This window comes from Channa argus, chromosome 6 (assembly GCF_033026475.1).
Source record: "Channa argus isolate prfri chromosome 6, Channa argus male v1.0, whole genome shotgun sequence".
NCBI lineage: Eukaryota > Metazoa > Chordata > Actinopteri > Anabantiformes > Channidae > Channa > Channa argus.
The window spans coordinates 23,363,222-23,386,537 of NC_090202.1; the positions used below are offsets into that span (position 1 = coordinate 23,363,222).

General features: G+C 36.6%; 1 protein-coding gene across 2 annotated transcripts; it reads left to right on the forward strand.

Annotated features, from left to right (window-relative positions):
- The first annotated feature begins 539 nt into the window (after positions 1-539).
- Positions 540-23,189, forward strand: LOC137128667 (SR-related and CTD-associated factor 4-like). Of its 2 annotated transcripts, XM_067507055.1 has the most exons (18): positions 541-774; positions 1,913-1,996; positions 2,428-2,472; positions 2,581-2,742; positions 2,845-2,962; positions 3,055-3,188; positions 3,308-3,454; positions 3,541-3,614; positions 4,112-4,208; positions 5,037-5,117; positions 5,294-5,379; positions 5,672-5,853; positions 8,574-8,674; positions 8,781-8,894; positions 9,004-9,160; positions 9,245-9,339; positions 21,696-21,828; positions 22,059-23,187. In XM_067507055.1, the coding sequence occupies exons 1-18, from the start codon at positions 745-747 to the stop codon at positions 22,484-22,486; spliced, it is 2,268 nt and encodes a 755-aa protein (XP_067363156.1). In that variant the 5' UTR covers positions 541-744; the 3' UTR covers positions 22,487-23,187. The 2 variants fall into 2 exon arrangements, with proteins under 2 accessions (XP_067363157.1, XP_067363156.1); XM_067507056.1 differs by lacking the exon at positions 5,037-5,117 and having other exon boundaries at positions 540-774; positions 22,059-23,189.
- The last annotated feature ends 127 nt before the right edge of the window (positions 23,190-23,316 follow it).

Below are 23,316 nucleotides of genomic sequence, written 5' to 3' on the forward strand. Positions count from 1 at the left end.
TAGTCACATCTTAAGGTCACATACCAGTTGCATTACTAAGATTCTTAAAACTTTAAATATCAGGGAAACACTTCCATTACTACTTATTTGTTTCCCACCACAATGTTAAGCTAAAAGTAGTCGCTGTCTGTTATTATTAGTTTTTAATTATGCCTATTCCTCCAGTGTGTGTTTTCCTCCCCATTTCTATTTCTCCACACCCATAACTGAATTACATAAACCATAAGGCAGAGGTAGAAGAGAAGAAACTTTGTTTATCCAAGTCAAACTTGGACATCTGTAACCAAGAAACTGAAGCATGTTCTTTTTGAATATCCACAATACAATAATGATACACATTGAAAATGAATTTCGATCAAGAAGAAATAAAATATTTGGATATTAAAGAACTCTTCTCAAGCATCATTGGGATTAATATACAGAAATTCAATACATTTTATCTACTAGATGGGATTTGATGTAATCAAAACTTTTAGTACAAGTATGTTACCAGTGGGTGGCGATAATGCTCCTAGTGGCAGCTAAATAGAGGAGGACGAAGAAGATGACATCATATGCTAGGGCGCAGTCGCACAGTCTTAGCTTAGCAGACCTTTGGCTAGCAATTTGATAACATTAAAACTTCAGCATTTCAGTTCTGTTAGCTGTTATAATGTTATGTATACGACTGCACGTGGTTATGGTTGGGTAGAATAACGAAATATATTTTCACTCGTCAACCGTGTTTAAATAAAACAAGCCATTATGGATGCAGTGAACGCGTTCAACATGGAGGTAAAGTTTGCTCCTGTTTAGCTTATCAGCGTCGAAAGAGATAAAAGGCGAAGGCTATCGTGAAAGCTAAACAATGACAGTGTATTAATGCTAGTATTTCCACAGCAAAGCACAGTTCTATACAACTTAAGCAGTGAATTTGTTTCTTTTTTTTTAGTTCAGTCAACGTAACATTAGTCTATAAAAACAACCTGGTTTGTTTAGCTTTAATGTTAACGTCAAGCTAATGGTAATCTGTCAAGGCCCGTAGTGCGTAATCTTAACGTTAGCGAATTAACACAGGGAGAACGCGATAAACATTTCTGCGTCTCAATACATTACAATATATTTCAATTGCTGTGTTGCTTTTAAAACCTTGTGATATTGTTGTGTGCTGTCAATTATACACGTTCTTGACGTTTACAAGTTACATAACGTCAGAATTGACTTGCATTACTATATATGTATGACTGTGATCATGATTTACAATTACCCTTACAATAAACATGTCAAAGTTACCTTTATCTACAGCTGAGTAAATATTTGACCATCTCCTTTATGTTGAACTAGGAAAAGGATTTACTGTATACAAAGATTTGTTTTTCATCAACATAATATTTAATATACATTCAGTTAGTAAAGCTGTTTCTTCATCATCACATGATGCTCATTCTTCGTGGCATAAATGTTCTAAAGGCTACCAGATAACTTGGTTGTCTGACATGTACAGCCTCTGTTATTTTTGTTTCTCTCTTTAGTACTTTGCAGTCTACTCTGCTCATTCACAGATATAAAAATGTAATTATAAGCTGCATGATTGTGTTAGTTGCAAGCACTTCACAAGCAAACAACTGAAAAAAAGAAACCACATATTGGCTCATGTCAAGTAGTTAAAGAATATGTAGGTTTATGAAACAGTACAGTGGACAGTCACATCGAAAACTTTTGTTTATGCTGTCGTTTTCTTTAATTTTATTTGAATGCTGTGTGATGTTACAATTTTTTTTTTCTTTACCACTGAAAAATGGCTGAATGTTGCTGTAGTTTAGTGGTGTCTGTTTTATAGGACACTTTATGTTTTCTATTCTAATTCTTGACCAGTGTTTTTCCTTTAAAGTTTAACTAATGCCATTCTTCTTTATTTTTTTTAAACCATCAGTTGTTCTCCATGATTGAGATCAAGCCTCCAATATCCCGTGCCAAAATGATGTCTGTGACAAAATCAGCCATTAAAGCAATCAAGGTAAAGTGAATATTGTGCCCTTTGTTATATTAACTTAACTAGGAGTCTATGATCATGTGGCCCTGATCGACTCACGTGATTAATTTAATTGGAAACCTCATTTCATATGGGCAAAATCAGAAGTTTTCAAAAACAACTGCAGACTCCCAAGAATTAAGTGTTGGTAATAGAGCTGTTGATATCTTAGACATTTAGATTTTGTGGTTTTACGAAAAAACATAATATGCAGTAAATGCTTGAACAATTAGAATTTTTCCCATTGCTTTAAGCTTTTGCATTTTAGATAATCATTGTCATAATGAATATTATACCTGTAAATAATTTTAAATTAATTTCTCAAATTCAGTAGTGTGAATTGCTTGTGTGGGATGGTTTTTACGCTGCATAATCAATATGTGCTGTAACTGATATAAACTTTTGTCTTTTACTAGCTTTACAAACATGTTGTCCAGATTGTTGAAAAGTTCATCAAGAAGGTATGTGCTATAGTCTCTTTTTGTGAATTATATTAAATATTTGATTTCAAATGACACATAATCCAAATTTTTTTATATATATTGTGTGTTTGTGTGTGTTTCTATCAGTGCAAGCCAGAATTGAAAGTCCCTGGCTTGTATGTGGTTGATTCTATTGTTCGACAATCACGTCATCAGTTCGGAGTTGACAAGGATGTATTTGGGCCCAGATTCTTGAAAAACTTCACAGAGACCTTTCGAAACCTTTACTGCTGCCCAGAGGATGATAAGGTAGTCTACTCTGTTTTTGCTTTTGGTATTTTAAATCATTGTAATGAATTTTGCAATCAAAGAACCTCAATGATGGGATTATATTGTATTTTTTTATACCAGAGCAAAATTATTCGTGTCCTAAACCTGTGGCAGAAGAATGGTGTGTTTGACATGGACATCATTCAGCCTCTGATGGATATGGCTAATGGAGCTGTTGTACATCCTCCTGCATTGGAAGGTAGAGAAATCTGTGTATTTGTCCAATGTTTGATGAACTACATCCAATAATATGCATGCAAAGATGTCAACCTCCTTCTTGTATCTGAACAGGTCTTGCTGACCCTCAACCAGAGATCCAGCCTCCTATAACCAGCGCTTCTCTTGTGCCTTCTGTGCCCCAGCTGCCCAATCCTGATGCTTTAGCTGCTGTAGCACAGCTTTTTCAGTCTCCTCATGGTCAGGAGGTAATCAGTAAACCAAATTAGTGCATCAGTATTTTAGCTAATGTCATACATGTTATGGTTCATGACAGATTTTAAAAAATGTGTAAAGTCTGAATGATCCCTCCTGCTCCCTCCTTTAGTTGCAGAGGATGCTTCAGAAATTTCAGCAGGTAGATAAGAACTTGACAGCCACCATTGCAAACAATATACCAAACCCCCCCCAGATGCCTGTGGGTCAGCCCAACTCATACAGTACGCACACAGAAAAGAAAAGTTCTTTAGCTGAGGTAATGGCATAACTCACAACATACTGTAACTTGTTGTAGTCACACAATATACACATTTAGTCATTTATTTAAATATATTTTCTCAGAAACTTCTTGACCGATTTGACTATGATGATGAACCTGAGGATATGATGGCTCAAGAAGGCAGTGCCCATTCACAGTGAGTTGCATAATACGTGCTTGAATTGATAAATTTGTATGTGCTCTTAATTATTTCTGTGGGGCAATTATGCTATTCCAGGTCTCTTAACTTTGGCAATTAAAAGAAAGTTGTTTGCATTCTTTAATGTTTTCAATCACCCATTAGAAAGCAAAAATCTGCAGTTATGTCCTATAGAGATTCCAGTGTGGCCAGATTTATAGATCATAAAGTAGGAGACATTTTGTGTCTAGTATGGATATTTTTTAAATGACTACTAGCTCACTTGTAAAACCAGATTTTTCCCCCCCACTTACACCACATTTTTTGGTTAGGCAATCAAACCATATGATGTACTAATTAGCACCCACAGAGTCCTATTTGACCTACTTGAGCGTATGTGCGCGTACCTATTGTAATTATTGTATTGGTGTCAATTATTTTCAGTGTGTTACATTTTATTTGCAGATTTTGAATTCCCATACTCACTCTGTGTCACATGTATCTTGTCATGACAGAGGCATACCTGAAAATGTGTTTATCCAGTTCTCTGGTCAGATGCCCAACACTGAGAATGTTCATCCACATATGATGCTGCAGGCGGGTGGTATAGAGGTATCCAATTATATGTGAATTATATAACAAATAGCTTTTAAATTTAGCAAGTCTGTAGAATAATACCAGCATTGTTTGCTGTAAAGGAAGTTGCTCTGTTTAGACTTTGATGTATGAGTTGCCGAAACCAAATATAAAGTTAAAATGATGAATGCTTAAAATTTTTACCCCGGTAATTGTCTAAGGAATCATTGTGGAGCTGCAAGCCTTAAAGCCATGACACAACAAGTAACTGTCAGATGTTGGTTTGTGTTCATCTGCCTAGTCTTTGTGGTGTGTCTTGCACAATTGGCACTAGTCAAACCCACATTGGCGGGTTTTTGGCAGATTTTACTCGCTAAAGTAGCGTAGGGTGTTGACAACTTGTTGGTGAAAGAGACCACTTGGACTGGCTGCTTAGCTTAGTGAGTCAGTGCATGTGACGAGAACACAGTATTAACAATGGCAGTAGAATTTGTGACTTATGAGACACATCCTTGATAAGAAGTAGTTATAAACAGTCGGTAGAGATTGAGAGTAGTGTAAATATGTTAAGCTAACACAGCTTGTACATACGCAGTCCAACGTACTCCACTTTCTGTTCCTTCACACAAGTGCAAAACGTGCAGTGCTACATGCTGGTTGGCTCTCGTCTTTGCAGTGTGTGTAAGCGTCACTTGTCGGCTCAGACGAAAGCAACGTAATCCAATGGAGCAGTTGGTCTTCATCAGTGATCTTTTTTTAATGTCACCTTGGTGTGTCATGGCCATTAGTTTAAATGTTCTGTGGTTAGTGTTCCTGTGCTAGCTGTTCAAAATTAACTTTGTGGCTGTCTGTGTCTTCCCTCAGCACAGTGGAAGAATCAGTCATGGTGAAAATCATGTGTCAGATGGGTACCATTCTATAAATGAGGCTTATTTTCAATCACAGGTAAATTGTCATTTCCAAACTACCTTATGGAAAGCTCTCCTGTGATAGATTTGAAACTTCCAGCTGTCACTGCATTTAAATTAGAATTAAACAATACCATAAACTCTTTAAATTGGAACTTGCAACCCCCTGCTCAAATAAAAAAAAAAAAAAATGTCATTTCATCAATTTAATAGGTAAATTCAAGGGAAGACTCAACTATGAGGCCGGAGGGCGGACACAGAGACTATGTCAGAAGATCAAGATCTAGATCTAACTCCAGGTAATGGGCTGCACTCATCACCGATAACTGAAGTGTTGTAGATATTGGTTGTTTTAAAAAATTCAGATCTGGGTCTGATACTATAGGGACATGTGGTACAGTTGCTAAAGGCTTTTTTTTTTTTTTTTTTAGTATTTATTGGGTGAAGAAATAACTTGATGACCTTCTCAGTAGCTCCCGTGAAGTCTTAGAACTCTGTGTTCATGCTGTCATTTCAGCAAATGGGTACAAGCATGACTTTACTCCTTTGTTGTATTTGCTGACTCTGTTATGCTGGATCTTTGGGTTCCAGATCTCCAAGGAGATCACGGTCTTCGTCCCATTCAAGAAGGTCAAGGTATCGACGCTCTCGTTCCCATTCCAGAGAACGGCGCTGGAGATCACGCTCTCATTCTCAGGACAGAAGTGAAAGGGAGAGGGACAGAGAGCGCAGACAAAAAGGTCTTCCAAGCATAAAGAGTCAGACACTCAGTGGTAAGTGTTACTCAGAAACGTTGCTCTACATCAGCATGGAGTAAACAATCCCCTTAGAAGTTAATTAATTACTGCAAAAATAATCATCAAACGAAGAGCGTAGTCTGTTGAAACAAGCCAAAATTGCCACAATAAATCATTAATATTTCTTTTTTAAAAAGGTGACTTAGAATATGTCCTGCTTGGTACAGCTTGCATTCTACTTATGATGTGGAACATATATCAGATTTTATATTATTTGCTTCAAAAAATTTAATTTATATTTGCTTATGTTATACATTAATTTGTTTATGTTGTCGTGATGAATCAACCAGAGTGATATGCTGGGCAGTATTGGTGCTTAAACAGTTAGGTGCTTAAATATTGGAACAATGATAATTTGCTTTGGCATTTGGCCTCAGTATGCCACCACTTTGAATTTGATATAAAACACTTAAGATGAGAGTAAAGTCAAGACCTTTAATTCTTAGAGACCTCAGCTTTAATTCAAACAGCTTGACAAAAGTGTGACATTAACTATTCAATTACTACACCTATGGTACAAACAAAATGGAACAAATAACTGATAAGTAGTTGGCCTGTTTTCTTTTTGGTTTATGGTTCGTTAACCAGGTAAAAGGCCTGTAGGTGGTTGTGCGTGTTGCATTTGATACATACATTGTGACATACTAAATAATCTGTCAAACATGGTGAAGGCAGTGTTATGGCATGGGTATGTAAAGCTGTCTATGGAAGCAGGTCACTGGTGTTTATTAATGACCTGACTGCTGCTACAAGTAGCAAAATGAATTCTGTAGGCCTCAGATTCATCCAAATGCTGAAAACTGAAAGGACATCGCATCGAAAAAGAACGCAAAGCATTTTTGTCCAAGTATTAAAAGTATCAAAATCCTTATGGTTTTAATTTTGATAGGATTTTATAAAAAATTGCTGAATGTCTTGAATAGTTAATCCCAAACGTTTGTCAAATCCTTTGAATTACAGATGAATGTCTTGACTTCACTTGTATCTTGCGTGTTTCATCTTAAATTCAGTGTGGTGGCGTACAAAGGCCAAATCCGGGAAAAACATATTGTTCAATAATTAACCATAGTACAGTGTGTCTCTTAAGAGACATTTTGTCATTTTAGCTGTAAAACTATGTTCCTGTTTCTCAGTTTAAAGAAGTAATATTTCCAACTGAGACAATATAGTAGATACCTAATTTTACGGAACTATCAAGAATGTTCAATAAATAAACAAATTAAACAAGACTGGCCTTTACTCAGCATATTAAGGTAACAGGTAAATGTGTTTGAAGAATGAATTGCACTTTTTGGCTTGATGTAGTTTTTACGACAGACCTTGGACTTGTTTTTACCTTAAAAAGTTACATTTTAAAGTGTTCTTTCCTGATCCAGTTGTTTTATTTTTAAACTGCCTAAGGTTGCCCCTGGACATCTGCATGCTTGCAAATGAGCAAGACAAATTTTATTCATTTTGTGCCAGTCATCAAGTGTTGACAGTGGTTTTTTTTTTTTTTTAAGATCAGTCAGATTTTACATAGTGAAGGAAATGCAAATGTTTGCAATGATAATTTTCATAATTTCCAGTGTTTCCTCTTTATACACTCCTGGATTATTTATGTATTTTATTTATTCTTTTATTTTTTGGTTATTTCTGATGATAAAGCAGAGCTAGACAATAACGTTTTCTGACCACTTGCCCTTTAACAAGTAGCTGAGATGTTTTACTTGCCTGACTTCCCCAAAGGTATTTGTCAAAAATAGAATATGTGGGTATATTAAACGATAAACATATTTGAACATTCTATTATATTTTATTAACAAACTAGCATTAAATATGATGGGGAAAAATGTTCTAATCTGTTTTGCCATTCCAACATAAGGGAATGCAAACTTTTTCATTCAACTGTAAGAAAGAGTGTATTTTTTTGTGTCATCTCGTTAGTCAAATTCCCTTAATCTAGTTTGTTTCCAAAATGTGTCAGTGAATGTGCATTGAAACCGGTTTAACAGATTACAGTCTCTGTTACTTTTTTTGCAATAATAATTTAAAAGATACCTTTCCTACATGCCTCCCTTTCCTACATGCCTCCTATGTAAATGTTGTCTTTCTAGTATTAGTTGAAATTTCCCTTTTTTTTGCTTTCCTGGTCAATATTCCATATTGAGCTGTTGTGGAAGGAAAGTAACAAAAAGAAGGGATTTTTCTACTTGAAAAGGTAGAAACTTTGCAATACGTTGGTTTATTGCAATAACAACTTTGCAATAATATGTTCTGCAGATGCCTCATTAGACTTATCAACTTTGAAAACATTTTTGCACAAAACATGGACTATTGAAGTTTCTCCTCTCTTACTTACATTGGAAGCACATTAGGACAGTTCTACAGCTGCTTGCTATTCCCCATGAATTATGCTTTGTACCAAGAAGCATTATAAACTGTTCATGCCATAATGTGTAAATGTTTGACACAAAAGGCATTGGACAAGATGTTCACTGCCCAGTAACAGCATTTAGAAGGGATTTCCTGCCATGGAACCATTTGGGAACCAATTCAGACGAACTGGTAGCCTGGTTAATGTTCCTTTGGCTACTAGTGACCTTGTATAACTGGACTGTAAGCATTAAAGTGACACAACATTTTTTTTTTTACAGTTTGTAAAACTGAAACATTACTTTAACCTGCCTTATTAAATGAATTTTGTTTTCTTGCAGTTTGCAGCACTACGCTTTGGGTTGGGCAACTAGACAAGAAAACACAGCAGTGTGACGTGATGTCCCTTTTGGAAGAGTTTGGCCAGATTGAATCCATTAATGTAAGTTTGGAACTTTTTTTCTGAGGTACTTTTTAGTCTTTTTTTTTTTTTTTAATTTAAAGCTAATGTTGTCCTTTGTTTTGTTGTTACTTTTTCCTATGTCCAGATGATTCCTCCAAGGGGTTGTGCATATATTGTTATGGTTCACAGACAGGATGCCTATACAGCTTTAAATAAGCTCAGTAGGGGGTCTTACAAAGTCAATCAGAAGCCAGTTAAGGTACATTTTCTCTTAAAAGCTTGCATTTATTTCCAGTTACATGTTGGCTCTGTAAGACTTATTTTAGTAGTGTTTGCTAATTTATGGATGTCATGTCATTCTTGGCTAGATTGCTTGGGCTTTGAACAAAGGTATAAAGTCGGCACACAAAAAGTTCTGGGATGTTGAGCGGGGAGTTACCTACATTCCCTGGAGCAAAGTTAAAGTTGAGGAGTTGGAGACCTATCGGGAAGGGGGAATGCTGGACCCAGAGACAATAAATCCAGGTAAGCATACTGTTATTTTAGCAAGGGCAAATTTCACTTGCTACTGGCATTTTTCTTCATGTTGTTATTTCCCTTTGTATTCAGAGTGGAATAATGCCAGGGACCTCAATAAGCAGGCAACTCTAAACGGAGCATTGGAAAGTGCAATGGCAGATGGATCAGCCTCTACTCACATTCAGGTAATGCTAATGCAATTTTTAAACACATTTTCATTATTCACAAGTACTCTTATTTAAATGGTTTAATGACCTTGTGGGAGTAGGGCTGGGCGATATATAAAATTTAATTCTATTAATTCCATTTTTTGTTATTGAACAATGTGAAAAATGCCTACATGGGTAATATTACTTCCCCCGCTGTCACTCAAACAGCAGTAACAGTAAAACAGCACTGTAAGCTGCCTTACCGGCACTTGTGTTGGCTTTGGCAGTCAATGAGCTGGAGTAATGGCAGCCACAGCAAGTGAAGACAATAAAATAAAACCACACAAATATAGTTATGTTACCTCATTTGTGGAAATGCAGGACATATTAGCACATCTCTGTTTCGCTTGCCTTTATCTGAAGGCTTCACATTAAAAGAAAATAAAACCCTGTGTCTCCGTAAAGTCAAATGATTTGACTATTATGTTGCATTCAAGGACAGTACAGAATGTAGGAAACCTGTGTTTCGTAAGCAACCATAGCAGGTGTTGTGGGTGGCCATTACCTCTGTTATTGTTGCACAGCTGCTCCTAATATTTTTCCTTATGTTTACAATTTGTAAAAAGAGAACAGCATTTAGTTTAAATAATTCTGATTTTTAATCATGTTTTGACAGAGAAAAAAATCTATGGAAATTGGGAATTGACCACATGTTTTGACCATATTGCCCAGCCCTATGTTAGAGGGTTACTTCACAATCTTTCTTATAGAGAAATAAAATAACAAAATAAAATTGTTGTTGCATATGAGTAGTGGAGCTTATCTGGACCATTGCCTAATTTTCTCTTAAAAAAACAAGTCACTGCACATTTAAAGAACTTGCCAGTGTAGTGAAAGGCCCTATAAACAAAATATATGTATAGGAACGAACCCAGTTCTAACCAATCACATCCAGTCAAATAACCCACATGCATCCAACCCATGTACGTCATGGTTATTTGAAGTAGCAGACCTACTGTTGTGGTAATGCACGTGAGCCATGGTGATGAGTGCTCCCTCAAAGGAAATTACAAACGTTGGTGAAAACAGCGATAGGTCTGCGGCCACAGTGTGTCTTGAAAAGGTGGCGAACACGATGAAATGTAGTCAGCAGTTTTCCGTTCCGTCCAACATGCTGAAGACTGGTAGCTGTGCTCACAAACTCCTGAAAACTAGCTCTATCCAAAGATGTAAGTACTATACTCTATTAAAATATGTACCATCTTTATGTTCTTTCTTACATCTGCAACTGTTATTAGGCTATTGCTTACATACCAGTTGGTATGTATTTATTTACTGTAAAATGCACAAAAAGAATCAAAAACATTACAGATGGTCATTAATGATAAGGAAGTGACATGAAAACACTGAACATTTACCATTGAAATGGGATATACCTAGAACAAAATCTGAAAATGTGTTAATTGGAACGGAGCACCAGGACACCTAAAATCTAGTTCTGGGCACACTATCAAACTATAAATTGGTGCTCAACTTATGGTAAGTGAACATAGTGACATTTTATTAATGGAAAACTAAAAAAATAATGGAAATTATTAAAGCAACACCATGTTAGCCAAAGTAGAAATTAAAAATGGATGTTGGTTTTTCAGCATTTTTGATAAAAGTGCAGTCTAAGAAGCCAAATTAACAATTGCTTCTAAAATCACAAATGATACATCAGAAATAGTAGGGGTGCTGTTACCCACTAGCTTGGTCATTGGTGGCTGCATCTTCACTGTGAGGGATTTTCTATATTTAGTCTGGTTTACACTGGTGAAACCCATAAAATGCTGTTGATCTTGAGTCTGTTATCATTCAGTCAGCACTGATAGCTGTGTGGAAAAAAATAATGCATATTTACTTATGGGCCAGTATTTGCAAATGTTTGTGGGCCTGTGAGTTCCATGTGCCACAACAACACAACTGACGTATGCCTGTGAATGAGAAATCCTTTAAATAAAACGCATACCAAGCAGCTGTAGATCAGTTGCAGAGCAGATATCCACAAACCACAGGATCAAAATGTGACTTCTGGTTTCTGCTGGCTACATGTTGGAATGAACTCGTGCAAGACACTGAACCCCAGGTTGCTCCCAGTGGGTTAGACATGCAAATGGGTCAGCAAGAAACAAGCACAATCATAAATACTTTATTTTCATTTAATAGCTTTTAGAATTCTGATGACGCAGAAATATTTTTATAATAAATTTTGATTGAAAAGTAATATAGATAGCACATGTATAAATTCTGTTACTTAACACTATAGTGACATGGACAATAAATACTTAATAATTGTTGTCCTTTGGTGTTCGGGCTTGTTGGATGTTTGAGCAATTCAAGTTTTAAAGTGAGTTTGGAAGAACTGTTTTTATAATGTAGTCTTCACTTGATCTTTAACACTACTACTACAAAAACTGTAGCCTGTTACAATTACGTGTCACAACTCACTGCCTGTAATTTGTGCTTTTAAGGAACATTCTCAGTCAACATGTCTGCAATAGATGTTGAATATGAGTTTAGTATTTTGGAATGCTTGATTAAACTCTTATGAAAAGTTTTTTTTTTTGGGCTCTGGAATGGGGTTTTCAGTGTGTCACACATCTTCCTTTGCATCATAAAGGTTATTTCAGAGTCACCAAATAAATACTGAAATTCAGTTGTGATCTTCATCCACTTTGCCAGAATTCAGATAAGCTCCTCTGCTTATAGGCATTATATTCAGCAACGCTTCTTCATTCCTTTCCTCTTTTTTCCCTGGAAAATATTTGAATTTTTACTCGGTAACCTTGTACTGTGCAGTATAAATAAAGTGGGACTTGCAAAAAAAATCTTAGATTATTGTTGTACTGTGTAGAGGGAAGCATTTCCAATCTGTTCTGTTTTTTTAGTAACTATATAATCTGGAGTGTCTGCGTCAGTTATCAGTAATTTTGTGTTTTTACTGATCCTAACATCCACAAAAGAAAACTCGAACAAAATCTTTAAATGAGTGACTGTTAAATATAACCGTTAAACATAAAGTCCTCACTTGACCACATGTTGAATAAATGGTCCATGAACTTGCTTAAATAAAATCTGAAACAGCTGGACTGTCTGCAACCTACCACACTTAGCATGCGTGCTAAAGTGGGCACCTCATTCAGAAGAAAAGTTGCTCATTTGTCATGAGGTTGAGAGTATCTGACTGTTGGCTGCTGGTGGGACTTTAACGCTCGATTAGGATGAAGACAGACAAAGTGGGAGACAAGGTAAGCCGACAGCTCTGTTAGCTACTTATATTTTGTGCTAGACCAGCCAAAATGAAAGCTGCACAGGAGATTTGATGCTGAGATTTGATGAAATTTTGATTTGTTTTTTGGTAAGAGTGATATTGCTTAACAAAAAAAAACATGGCTCATATTACAACGATGTTTTCTTATATTTAGTGTCGATTTACTGCAGTACATGCAGCATGTTTCTCTTTCACAGTTGTCTGCTTTCATTTATACGGGCCTTGGGAGTTCGAGTGTACAACATTGATCAAAAAACCAAACTGCTAAGAGCTCACGTGACATTGTCTTTCGTATTAGTCAATCTCAGGTATATGTTTACACCATTTCTACAGCCCTCAATTTCTGTATATTCCTTAATTAATCATTTGCAAAGCTTATTGTGGGCTTAAAAGCAGGCAAGAGACTTACTGAGGCAGTGCAGGGCTATTGCTACTTTTCTGCCACATCCAAAAAGATCAGATATTGACGTTAGTTTGAAAGGCTGCAAAATTGTCTTACATTTGCAGTTCATCTCTTTAAAATAATATTGGCAATAGGTCTACAGTTGGTTTTGGAAGGAATTATATCCTATATGTGGTGCGATGGGTAGTTTTTTTGTGACCGTTAAATTTGAAGTCAGAAGGCTACAAACTTCCAACAAGATTTAAAATTTAACGTACCTCTTGAGATTACATGATAAAATCAAATGTTAAATACCAAATAGGAATGCTTGTCCAATTGTCTGCCGCTAAACGTTATTTTTTTTTAAAAAATAAGAGAGATTTGTGAGTAAAGGCAGCCTAGAAGCTGTGAAAGATACATGACCACACAGCCTTAACCGTTAAACGACAGCGTGCACTTTCATCTGTACATACTAATTTTCTTGTCACTTGGTACTAAAGAATATAAATTAGACATTGAAGCAAAAGCTCAATGAGTAAAGGTTTAGCTCAGGGAATTCTCTACTTGTTGCTTCTTTGAAGACTATCTGGATCTTGGGATATTTTGGGAATAATTGTTTGTGAAGGTTGCATCAAACCAGCCACCTTTGTGTAACAATGTTATCAGAGCACCATCAGGGCTTGTCACTTAAAAAGGATGAGATGCTTTTCACTGGTGTCAGTTTAGTTTGTTCTCTTGAATGTGACGTGCTGGCAACATTGTTTTCCTTTGGGAAAACGCTGAAAATGTCAATTGTCGATTGGTAGTCAAGTTTAAAGTATAATTATTGACGGTATTATTCTAAATTACATTCTCAATTTGCACCTCAAGGGTTTCACAGACATCTGCCAGCCCTCTAAATGTGCAGCTGTGTGGTTATTTGTTACATCATTAGAAAAATCAATTTTCTATAGCAGCTGTCTTTCATAACCAATATAATGACCAAATTAAATTAGCTTAGCTTAAATTATTAGCTTTTGTTTATGTATTCTTATATATTTTTATTAATATATTACCTGCAAAATGGTGCATTTCACAGGCTAACTATCTTCAATACCTGTAAACATAATTTAGGCAAATGTGCCATCTTGTTTGATGGGTATAGCACCCTCCTGCATATTAGAGCGCATGATCACGGACACAAAGTTGTACTTATGGCAGGATTACGTTTGAATACTCTGCTAGGATTGCCAACTAAGGTAAATCATTTTTTCAGTCATGCTGCCAACTACAGCATCATCCTGTCCAAGTCAATTAAGCGCTAAAGGCAGATAACTATAGCTTGTTTGCCTGGTGACATTTTGCACAGCATGCATTGCTTGATATGCATGAAGACACCTCCTCCTGTTGTTTTCTACATAATCTGTACATATCTACATAATTCCAGATAACCGCAATGTCTTGGCACACATTGTGTCAGGATACGCCGCTGTCGTTTTCCAACATCAGTGTATCTCAGCTACTACGAAAAACTGGTTTCATCACATTTGCGATTCCAGGATAAGGGCGTGCCAGCTACTGTACCCGACCTGGCATATCGGTCTGTATGCCCTGTCTGGTTAGTGGTGCTGGTCTCAAATGGCATATCAAGTGAGGTGACGTGGTCAGTTTATGTTGCACTGAAATAATGGACTTTCAATCTCAGCCATCTTCACGTGCAGCAGAGTGGAGGAGACAATGAGGAAGAACAAAGACACCCAAGTAAACAATAATATGGGCATGCGGTTGCAGAGTTCAGTGGGGGTCGACAGGGCTTTTTTTGTCTTGCCTTAAATCTACAGTAGCTCAAAAATACCGAAGCAAATAGTGGGTATTTTAGAATTGTTACCTTTCTCATCCCGGCTGGGTTTGCAGTACTGAGCTTTGTGAATTGTCTACTCATCGGTTTATTAATAATCCATTCTTTATTGCAAGGCCAAGTAAATTCTAGCAACATTTTGTCAGTTGTACCTAACTTCAAATGTTGCTAAATCTCATGCCTGGTGTTAAATGTCTATCCTGATCATTTACTTTCGTACAATGTGAATCGTACTTTCAACAATGCCCATGCAGACACAAAAACAATGACCTGCTTTGCTGCAACCTAATTTCGCTTGTACGTCGGTGCTGTTTTCATACATGATAAAAAAACAAAATGCATCCACCAAAAATGCATTAAAACAATTCAGCCAGACCCCATGTTTGAAACTGTAACTGTGTACATCTATATCTATATATAATCTCCTTGACCCAGAATGTTGGCATTGGGTTCAAGTTCAGCAGCATAAATAACCAAATACGTGCTTCTATTTCATGTCAAGTTGCTAAAAGGGCTTTTTGTGAGGTCAAGGGGCTTCGATGAAGATGAAATGTTTGCGTTGCTCAAGCTTCTTAAACAATGCTGAATATTTTCAGTGTTGCTCTAACAGGTAACCAGGCACGTCAAAGTAAGGTAGATGCAACATGAAATGTATTGGCAGCTTTTTTGTCACAAATTAGCTGCTGGAAGGAAGTGGACAAAACTGGAAACCCAAGGAAAGGGTCATCTATATATTTATGTGTTACTCACAAGGAGCAACACTTAACCAGAGAAGATGCAAAAATGACTAATGTGCAGTTTACAAATGAAACTTATCACAAGAATGTCAAAGGACGGCCCATTTCTAGTGTTATAGTGTTAAAAATAGGAAATTAAAAAATGGTGTATGTTTTTAAAAAAAAAAATTATATATATATATTATAATTTTTTTTTTTTAACAGTGAATGGGCTTTTGTCAAAAAAAAAAGCGAAAGTAACTATTAAATCAAGAAATATAGGATAGATTTAGGACAAAAAAATTAAAAGAAGAAAAGATCTTGCTATTCCAAAATACAGCAGCCAGTAAAGTGGTGCTTTGTAACATCATAAATATCTTGTCTTGCAGAAGGTTTAAAAAGTTCCTTTTTAAAAAGAGACAAGAGTGCACTTATAAATCTTCATATAAATTTATTTTATATATATTTTTTAAAAAAATCAAAAAATCAACTTTTGGTCTTTATATTGATGCCCCTACTTTGGATTTGTTGAAAATCGCCTAAACTCTTAAAGAATGCTCATGAATTTCATATTTTTCTAGCTCTTTAAAATGGATAATCACTTCCAATTAAGACTGTCTGTCATTTTAACTGAATACTAAACGTTTTCTAATTGGAAATTATGATCTAAATGTCATTTAAAAAAATGCCCTTTAAATGCAGCTTTTCAGGTGCCCTGTGCATCTAATGTAAAGCCTTTGCTTGGAACACAAAAACAGTATTAAAAAGGTAAATGCATTTTTACATTGTTATGCACAGAAATCTTGGTTTATTCTACATTGCAGGTCTGACTCGTAGCCTCCTGCACATGTAAACTACTGTAGTTTCAGGTAGCTCCATCTAGAACTGATTGTAATGTAAAATCTGAGCAGTCTTCTTTCAGTCATGAAATGACATTTCAAGGAAAAAGGACAATTCTTCAACTACATCAAGTAAAACCACAATATATCCTTGTTTGGAGAACGTTGGATTCACATGAAGTCTTACAAAGGTGAGTATTACAGAAATGGTCCTCGGACATTTGGATTCACACTCTGGGAAAAAGGTTAAAGGTAATGAAAGGCTCATTCATGACCAAACAGGCCTTTGACTTTATTCCATGACATCATTTACAAACAATACTCTGAACGAGATCCAAAGGTCAGATTATTGTAGAGCTGCCTCATTACTGTCAGTGTCTTAAAAGGAGCAGGTACAGACAAAGATCAAAAGAATTAGATTGACAAGAGTAAGAGTAGTGAGAAGTTTGGTTACTTGTCTGGAATTATCCTTCAGCAAAAAGGACGCAGCTGTTACACTGTGTTTTCTGCTCATGGAGGAAAGCACAGGGTAAGAGCCAGAGCCCTCTTATATCCAAGGAATACTGACAGCATCAAGGCAGTTTTACTTCTGAACTGATTTCTTTTTTTTTCCCCCCCCCCCTCAGAATTGTATCTTTGTAATTGTCAAACAACATTAGAGCGTCTGCCTATAGTCAGTCCCTGTTGATGAGTTTATTGTTAAAAATAGTTACATTTTACTCGGACTTTATACTCTCCGATAATTATTTGGACACATTTAGTGTTAGGTCTCAGTCATTTAATACAAGAAGAAAGGATATGTGCTTAACCCTTGATTTACTATATATTATTAATATATATTCCTTTTAGGAATATATATTAATTATATAAATACTGTTTTCTGGTAAAAGGCCAAGAAATAAAGTGGACACTTTGCTTCATGCTTCAACACTTTGACAGTTGTCAAACCTTTATTTGCGACTTTCAAGTATTAACAAGTTGTATTTAGAGCTGCATCAATATAAATATACAATGACAATTTTACAATAGATATAAAGAAACGTGAGACTAAGCACAGATGAAAGCTCTTTTATTTGCCATTGAGATATAACTTGTGTCTGTTTAGTTTGTTGGCCGGCAAGATTTTTCAAAATATCTAAGCGTATTTGTGTTAGATTTTGGCCATAGTTCTGTTGCAGTCTGTGTTAGTTGAGCTGTGTTTTACATTATTTATTTTATTTATTTTTAAGAAGAGGGGGGATTCTGCACCCACTTAAAAACTTTGCTGTCAGGTGTCTTTCATTAATGTGTTGGCTAAAACTCTACAACTAACAGAAATTGTCAGATCCTAAAGGTAGTATTCTTGTAGAGAGATACACACTGGCCACTTTATTAGGTACACCTGTTTAATCTAATGCAATCCAATGCAGCTGCTCTACCATGAATTCTGCTTTTTTCAATGTTATAATTTCTCTGTTTTTAGGTTGAAACTGTCGGAAAGGTGACAATTGTACTCTCTTTATCATTGAGGTCATACTGAAGTGCATTATAAGAAGAGGTGGTTCTAAAGTTTTGCCCCCTACTTCATTTTACATAGCTTGGCCAAAACACCTTTCTGAAAGTTTCAACTTCAAAACTGAGAAATTATAACCCTGTAAAAGTAGAATTAATAGCAGAGCTTCTGCATTGGATTGCATTAGATTGTGGCCAGTGAATGTAAAATTACTTATAGTAAAATAGTCTTAAAATTAAAGAAATTATTATTTATTTATTTATTTATTAAAAACAATGATATTGTCACAATCTACGGACATTTAAGCAAACAATTGTCTTGCTCATCTGTCGCCTTTTTGGCATTTTGGCCGGTAATCTGCATGCGTGACATTTAAGATGGCATTATGGAGATTCAAATGAGTGTGTACAATGCTCACAAGGGTCTTGGTTTTCAGAATGAAAAAACGCATCCTCCAGTGGAGTGGTGTGTATGGCTGATGTGTTTGTAATAGTTTCTGAACAACAGACGGCAAACAAGCAAATCCAGGCTGCAGGCTTGATAACTAACCAATGTTAGTAGAGAGGATTCAGTGTTATTTTAAGTGTGTATGGTGATTGTAGACAATAGGATTAATTTAGAAAATGACTGGAATTATCTGTTATTGTGTGCAGCTTTGAAATTAGAGTGGAAAGACCAAGAACAAAAAAATAAATAAATCCCCCTGGTTTTCTTCCATTAAATGACAATTAAGTGGCCACACAAACTTTAAATCCTTTACATAGTGACTTTAAGTTCTCAGACTTTGGTGCCCCCCAGTGGTGGGGTTGATTCTAAAAATGTTTGTGACTTAATTGTTCCTAATAGTCTATAACCTCATACTCAGAGGAAATGGTTTGGTACCATTGAGCTTAAGGTTTTTTATAAAGTCTGCGTCTAATCAATTTCACATGCATCAAGCCGTTGTCATACAAAACAGTTTTAAAGTTAAACAAGAATCAAAACAGAATTAATTAAATATTTAAAGAATTGATTCTCTCCCCCAGCGCTTTTTTTTCTCCTTAAATTGTGTTTATGCATGTAAAAACTATGAATAGACAGTGTAGGATTTGCACGTTGAAATTTTGGTGCCCCCTAATGATATTAAAATTTACCTTTAACTTCTATTGTCTATAGCTCAGTAAATTGATCTGTGAATATAGAAATGTACTATTAAACATTTTTCTGTGAACTTGTCACTAGAAGCTTGCCTTACATAGACAAGGAAACTCGTACAGCATTAGTGAAAGCATTTTAAGTGTGATTTAATATGTGGCACGTGCAGAGAAGACTTTTACATCAAATCCCACAACACATGACTACAAATGACCTGTCTTCTATATCAGGAGCTAACCACAGTAATAAGTGAACTTGCTCTGTGGCCTGTATGCCTGCAGACAGCTTTTGCACCAAGGAGAGAATTTTAAAGCAGAAATGTGAGGGGGGGTTTGTATGATGTGGTAGGCTATGACATACAATGTATAGCATCACACTACATTGTATGTTCTATCCTACTGGTGAATCTGTTACCAGCAGTCTACAGGCTTGTAGAGAAATAAAATGGTCTTAATGATAGATATGGGTTTGTAGGTTGAATACTTGGCACCTATCTTTTTGGACCTTTATTCATTTGGGGTAGTTTAACTGAGAGGCTGCCTTTCTTTTGCAGTAACGCACTGATCACAACTCACCCACAGTAGTTTGAAAGACACACACACACATACACACACACGCACCACAATTGGTGTTGATGGGGGGGCTCTTCACTTGCCCCAATCAGACGGTCTCTCATTGCTTCCCTCTGGGGGAATTAAGTACTGTAAGCTGTTTGATTCAAATGAATACATCAGAGGTCTCACATAAATGTTAGTCATAATAGTCATGCAATGAATGTTACAGCATATATAGCATAAGAAAAATGGTTGCTTTCATTATTTTATATACTGTATTCTGACTTTTACAGTAAAACTCTATTTGGTTAACATTTTAAATGTGTGATACACATTCACTATAGCCATTCTGACAAGCTGCACTATTATATTTTTATTTTTATTTACCAAACAGTCAGAATATATATTAGTGTAGAAATCAGAAACAATTTCTTACACCCATACACCCTTTTAATTTTTTTCATATTCACTATTTATCTTGAAGTCACTGTCGGGGTCATGCATAAGCCTGGATTCTCTAATACAGAATATTTATATTGTGGCCTGGAAAGAAAATTTAATGTTTGAGTTTTATAAGTCTGGAGTTGCACCATTATGTGTGCGTGTTCTGTCACTGATGGAAAAAAGTGGCATGGAGCTTTCTAAGAGTTTGACACTGTTCACGGATAAAAGCTTTTGGTCTGTTGCCAAAGCTTTAGTCCCTTTTGTTTTTTAGAGATTCCTAGCAGACGATCTCAAAACATGTAAACAGATAGTGTAGTTGGTGTGAGAGAAGAGGATGCAGAGACCAGGGTTAGGTGGAGGCACGGAACACCCAGGAGGAGGAGGAGAAGAGGAAGATGCAAACAGTCTTGTAATAAATTTTGGTTGTGGTTTAGTTGCATCTGTGTCAAAGGATGACAATTTATTTTTCTTTCTTATTCAAGCAGCATGTCAACTCTGTATCTTTCTGCATCTAAGTATTTACATACTTTCCTGAAAGCCCTCCCCCCTTTAGCTTTACCTAATAACATTTCTCAGATCCTAAAGGTTTGCTTGTGGGGACAAGAAACGTAAATTAACATTTTTTCCTTGGTTGTTGTTGTGTGGGAGTGTCATAGGTTTGGGAATTGCTCTGCTTTGTCAGGTTGATTATCTGCCTTAATCATTTACCTCAGGGGTTATTCACCAACAGCCACTCAACATAAAAGTACTAACCTTCATGGAACAATGTGCTTCTGTAATGACAAATGTCCTCCTCCACTTATACTGCATATATATTGCTTTTAAGAATGTAGTTTGTAAATTTTTATGAATGCAAAGGATTAACTGGAGAAATTTTTCAAAACAAGCTACAGATACAACCTGTTTGTCCATTGTCTTTCACAATCAAACTTATAAACTGTCAAAAGAGCCACTGGGTGTTGTTTCCCTTAAAGAAGCCTGCACCGGATTGTGTGGGTTATTTAAAACAAAATCAAACTGGTTCTGCTAATGACATGAGGGGTAAGTAACACATCACATGCAGCTAAATGTTGTTCTTGCAGCTGTAATGTCAGTACACTTTGACATGCCGTCTAAAAGTGTGTTCCTCAACTTTTTGTCTCCTACCTAAAATCATAAGTCCATACAGCACGGTTTGAGCTTGCCCCTCATTTATGAGTAAAATTCAACATGTCAAACAGGGTCCTGATTGTTGTGTCATTCTGATGGATTCTCTGTATAATTAGTCTGATTCTTTGTGCCATCGCCTAGTTATCCTGAATTCTTTTACATTTCTGATACATTTCAAAAATGTAGCTTCATGTTCCATTTCTCCTGTCTGTTTAAACATGTTAATGCACAAGCCAAGCTCTTCCTCTTACCTCTTTCAAAATCTTGGCGTTGTAGTTGATGCGTTTGATTTGTGAAACTATACTACATGCTTTTTACGATGCTTTTTGCTTCACAAGGTTTATGTTGTGATGGGTCTTCCAAAAAATGTACCAAAAAGTCTTGGGGGCCAAACATTCAGAAATATTGTAGAACGATACTCAAGATGTTTTCTCTGTCACGCATGACAGATGTTGAAGTTAATGCTGAACTTGGAGTTCTCCTGCTTTGCATCATTTTTAATCGGACGTCATTGTGTTTCTTTGTTTTTCAGATGTCACCGGCTCAACAGGCAGCACCCCTCGGTAGCCCACCTGCTTTTCCTAGTCCCATCATGCTATCCCCCACAGCTATGCCTGCAGGAGGAGCTGCTTTTATCTCTGCAGAGTTTGACTTGCTGGCACCAGGTAAGACGTGTATATTGAAGAAAACACTGTGGACGTTTCATCCAAAGGGGAGATGTGAGTCCTGCCACATTAGTTAAAAGTAACTGCCTTCTAGTGCATATTTATGCTGCATTGCCTTCACCGACTAGCTTGATACCACGTCTTTAAAAGTTCTGTGTTTTTCCCCCCTACTGCCACAGTATTTAATTTCCCATTGAGATCAGTGAAAGATTTTTCTCTTTGTGCAACAGGAAGTGTGAAGCCTTTGGAGGATTCCACCAGGGATTCTAAAGGAGACAAGTGCACACTTTCAGATGTGGGCATTGACAACCAGCTGGGGTCTGCTGCAGCACCGTCGATGACCCTGCCAGGTCAAGCAATCATGCACGGTTCCAGAGCGGGTATGCCACCTCTGCATCCTACTCCTGGGATGCCGAATACTCATTTACCTCCGTTCCTTCCACCTCCAAACATGGCACACATGCCCCCGCAAATGATGCCTGGAGGACCCATGTTTCCACCCGAAAGGTTCAGAATGCCCATGCCGTTCCCTCCTCGTGGGTCTTCTTTCCCTCGACATCCAATGGGACCTGACAGTATGGATGACAGGGAAGGGAGGCATTTCCGAAATGGGAGGCCAGGGTTCGGTTGTCCACCCTTCCACAGAGGCAGGTGGTAGGGGTTGCTTCAGACCTGAAGGGGCGGGATGCTGAATTTCTGCAGTAGACACTAACAAAGTCAGAACATCTGGTGGAACAATGTATATTTTTGGTGCTGAAACTTGTGTTCAGCCTGTATAACAACACCAGAACCTTTTCTTTCTGTGAGAAATAAACAATGAAAGACGAGGCAAGGTGTTCTGAATGAGGTCTTCCCCCAAAAAGAGACTCTTTGCTGTAAATACTGTGCTTAAGGCGGTTTACTATCTTTTTTGTATATTTGAAGTCATATAGGTTCTGTTTAAATCTGTAAATCTGGTAGTCGTAGGGGAAAAAAGGCAAAGTCTGTATTTTTGAGCTAATGCTTCCGCCAGGGTTTTGTGTATTGCAGATGTTTAACAGTCTTTAATGTAAACCTTTGTGGTATTTTTGTTTTTAGTAAAATGCAATTTGGAACACTCTGTTAAATTCTTCACCAGAGATATTGGATTTCATTTAAAGCTGATGATTTCATATGGTGCCAGTAGAGGGTGGAGTAAACCCTGCTACCATGGCCGGCCTGTGTTGTACATTAAAGTCACATCTTGTAGAAATATGTGTAGTGAATATTAAAGAGGTTCTTATCATTTAATCAGGTGTGTGTGTGTGTGTGTGTGTGTGTGTGTGTGTGTGTGCACATGTGCTTGTATTTTTCACCTAATAAAGGGCCAAAAAGTTTTATTTATAAAGAAGTTACGACCTTTTGATGAAGTGACGACGTTTTTCTGGCTCTAACGATTTGGATTAAAAATATTTGCTTGTTTGTGTGTGTCGATCAAATTAACATTTGCAACACCAAAAAAAAAAAAAA

Bases quoted from the DNA above. Each gene is read 5' to 3' on its own strand.
- LOC137128667 (XM_067507055.1), top strand. From the start codon at position 745: ATGGATGCAGTGAACGCGTTCAACATGGAG. The intron at 2,743-2,844 runs GTAGTCTACTCT...TTTTTATACCAG, and splicing joins GCTGCCCAGAGGATGATAAG to AGCAAAATTATTCGTGTCCT. The intron at 2,963-3,054 runs GTAGAGAAATCT...GTATCTGAACAG, and splicing joins ACATCCTCCTGCATTGGAAG to GTCTTGCTGACCCTCAACCA.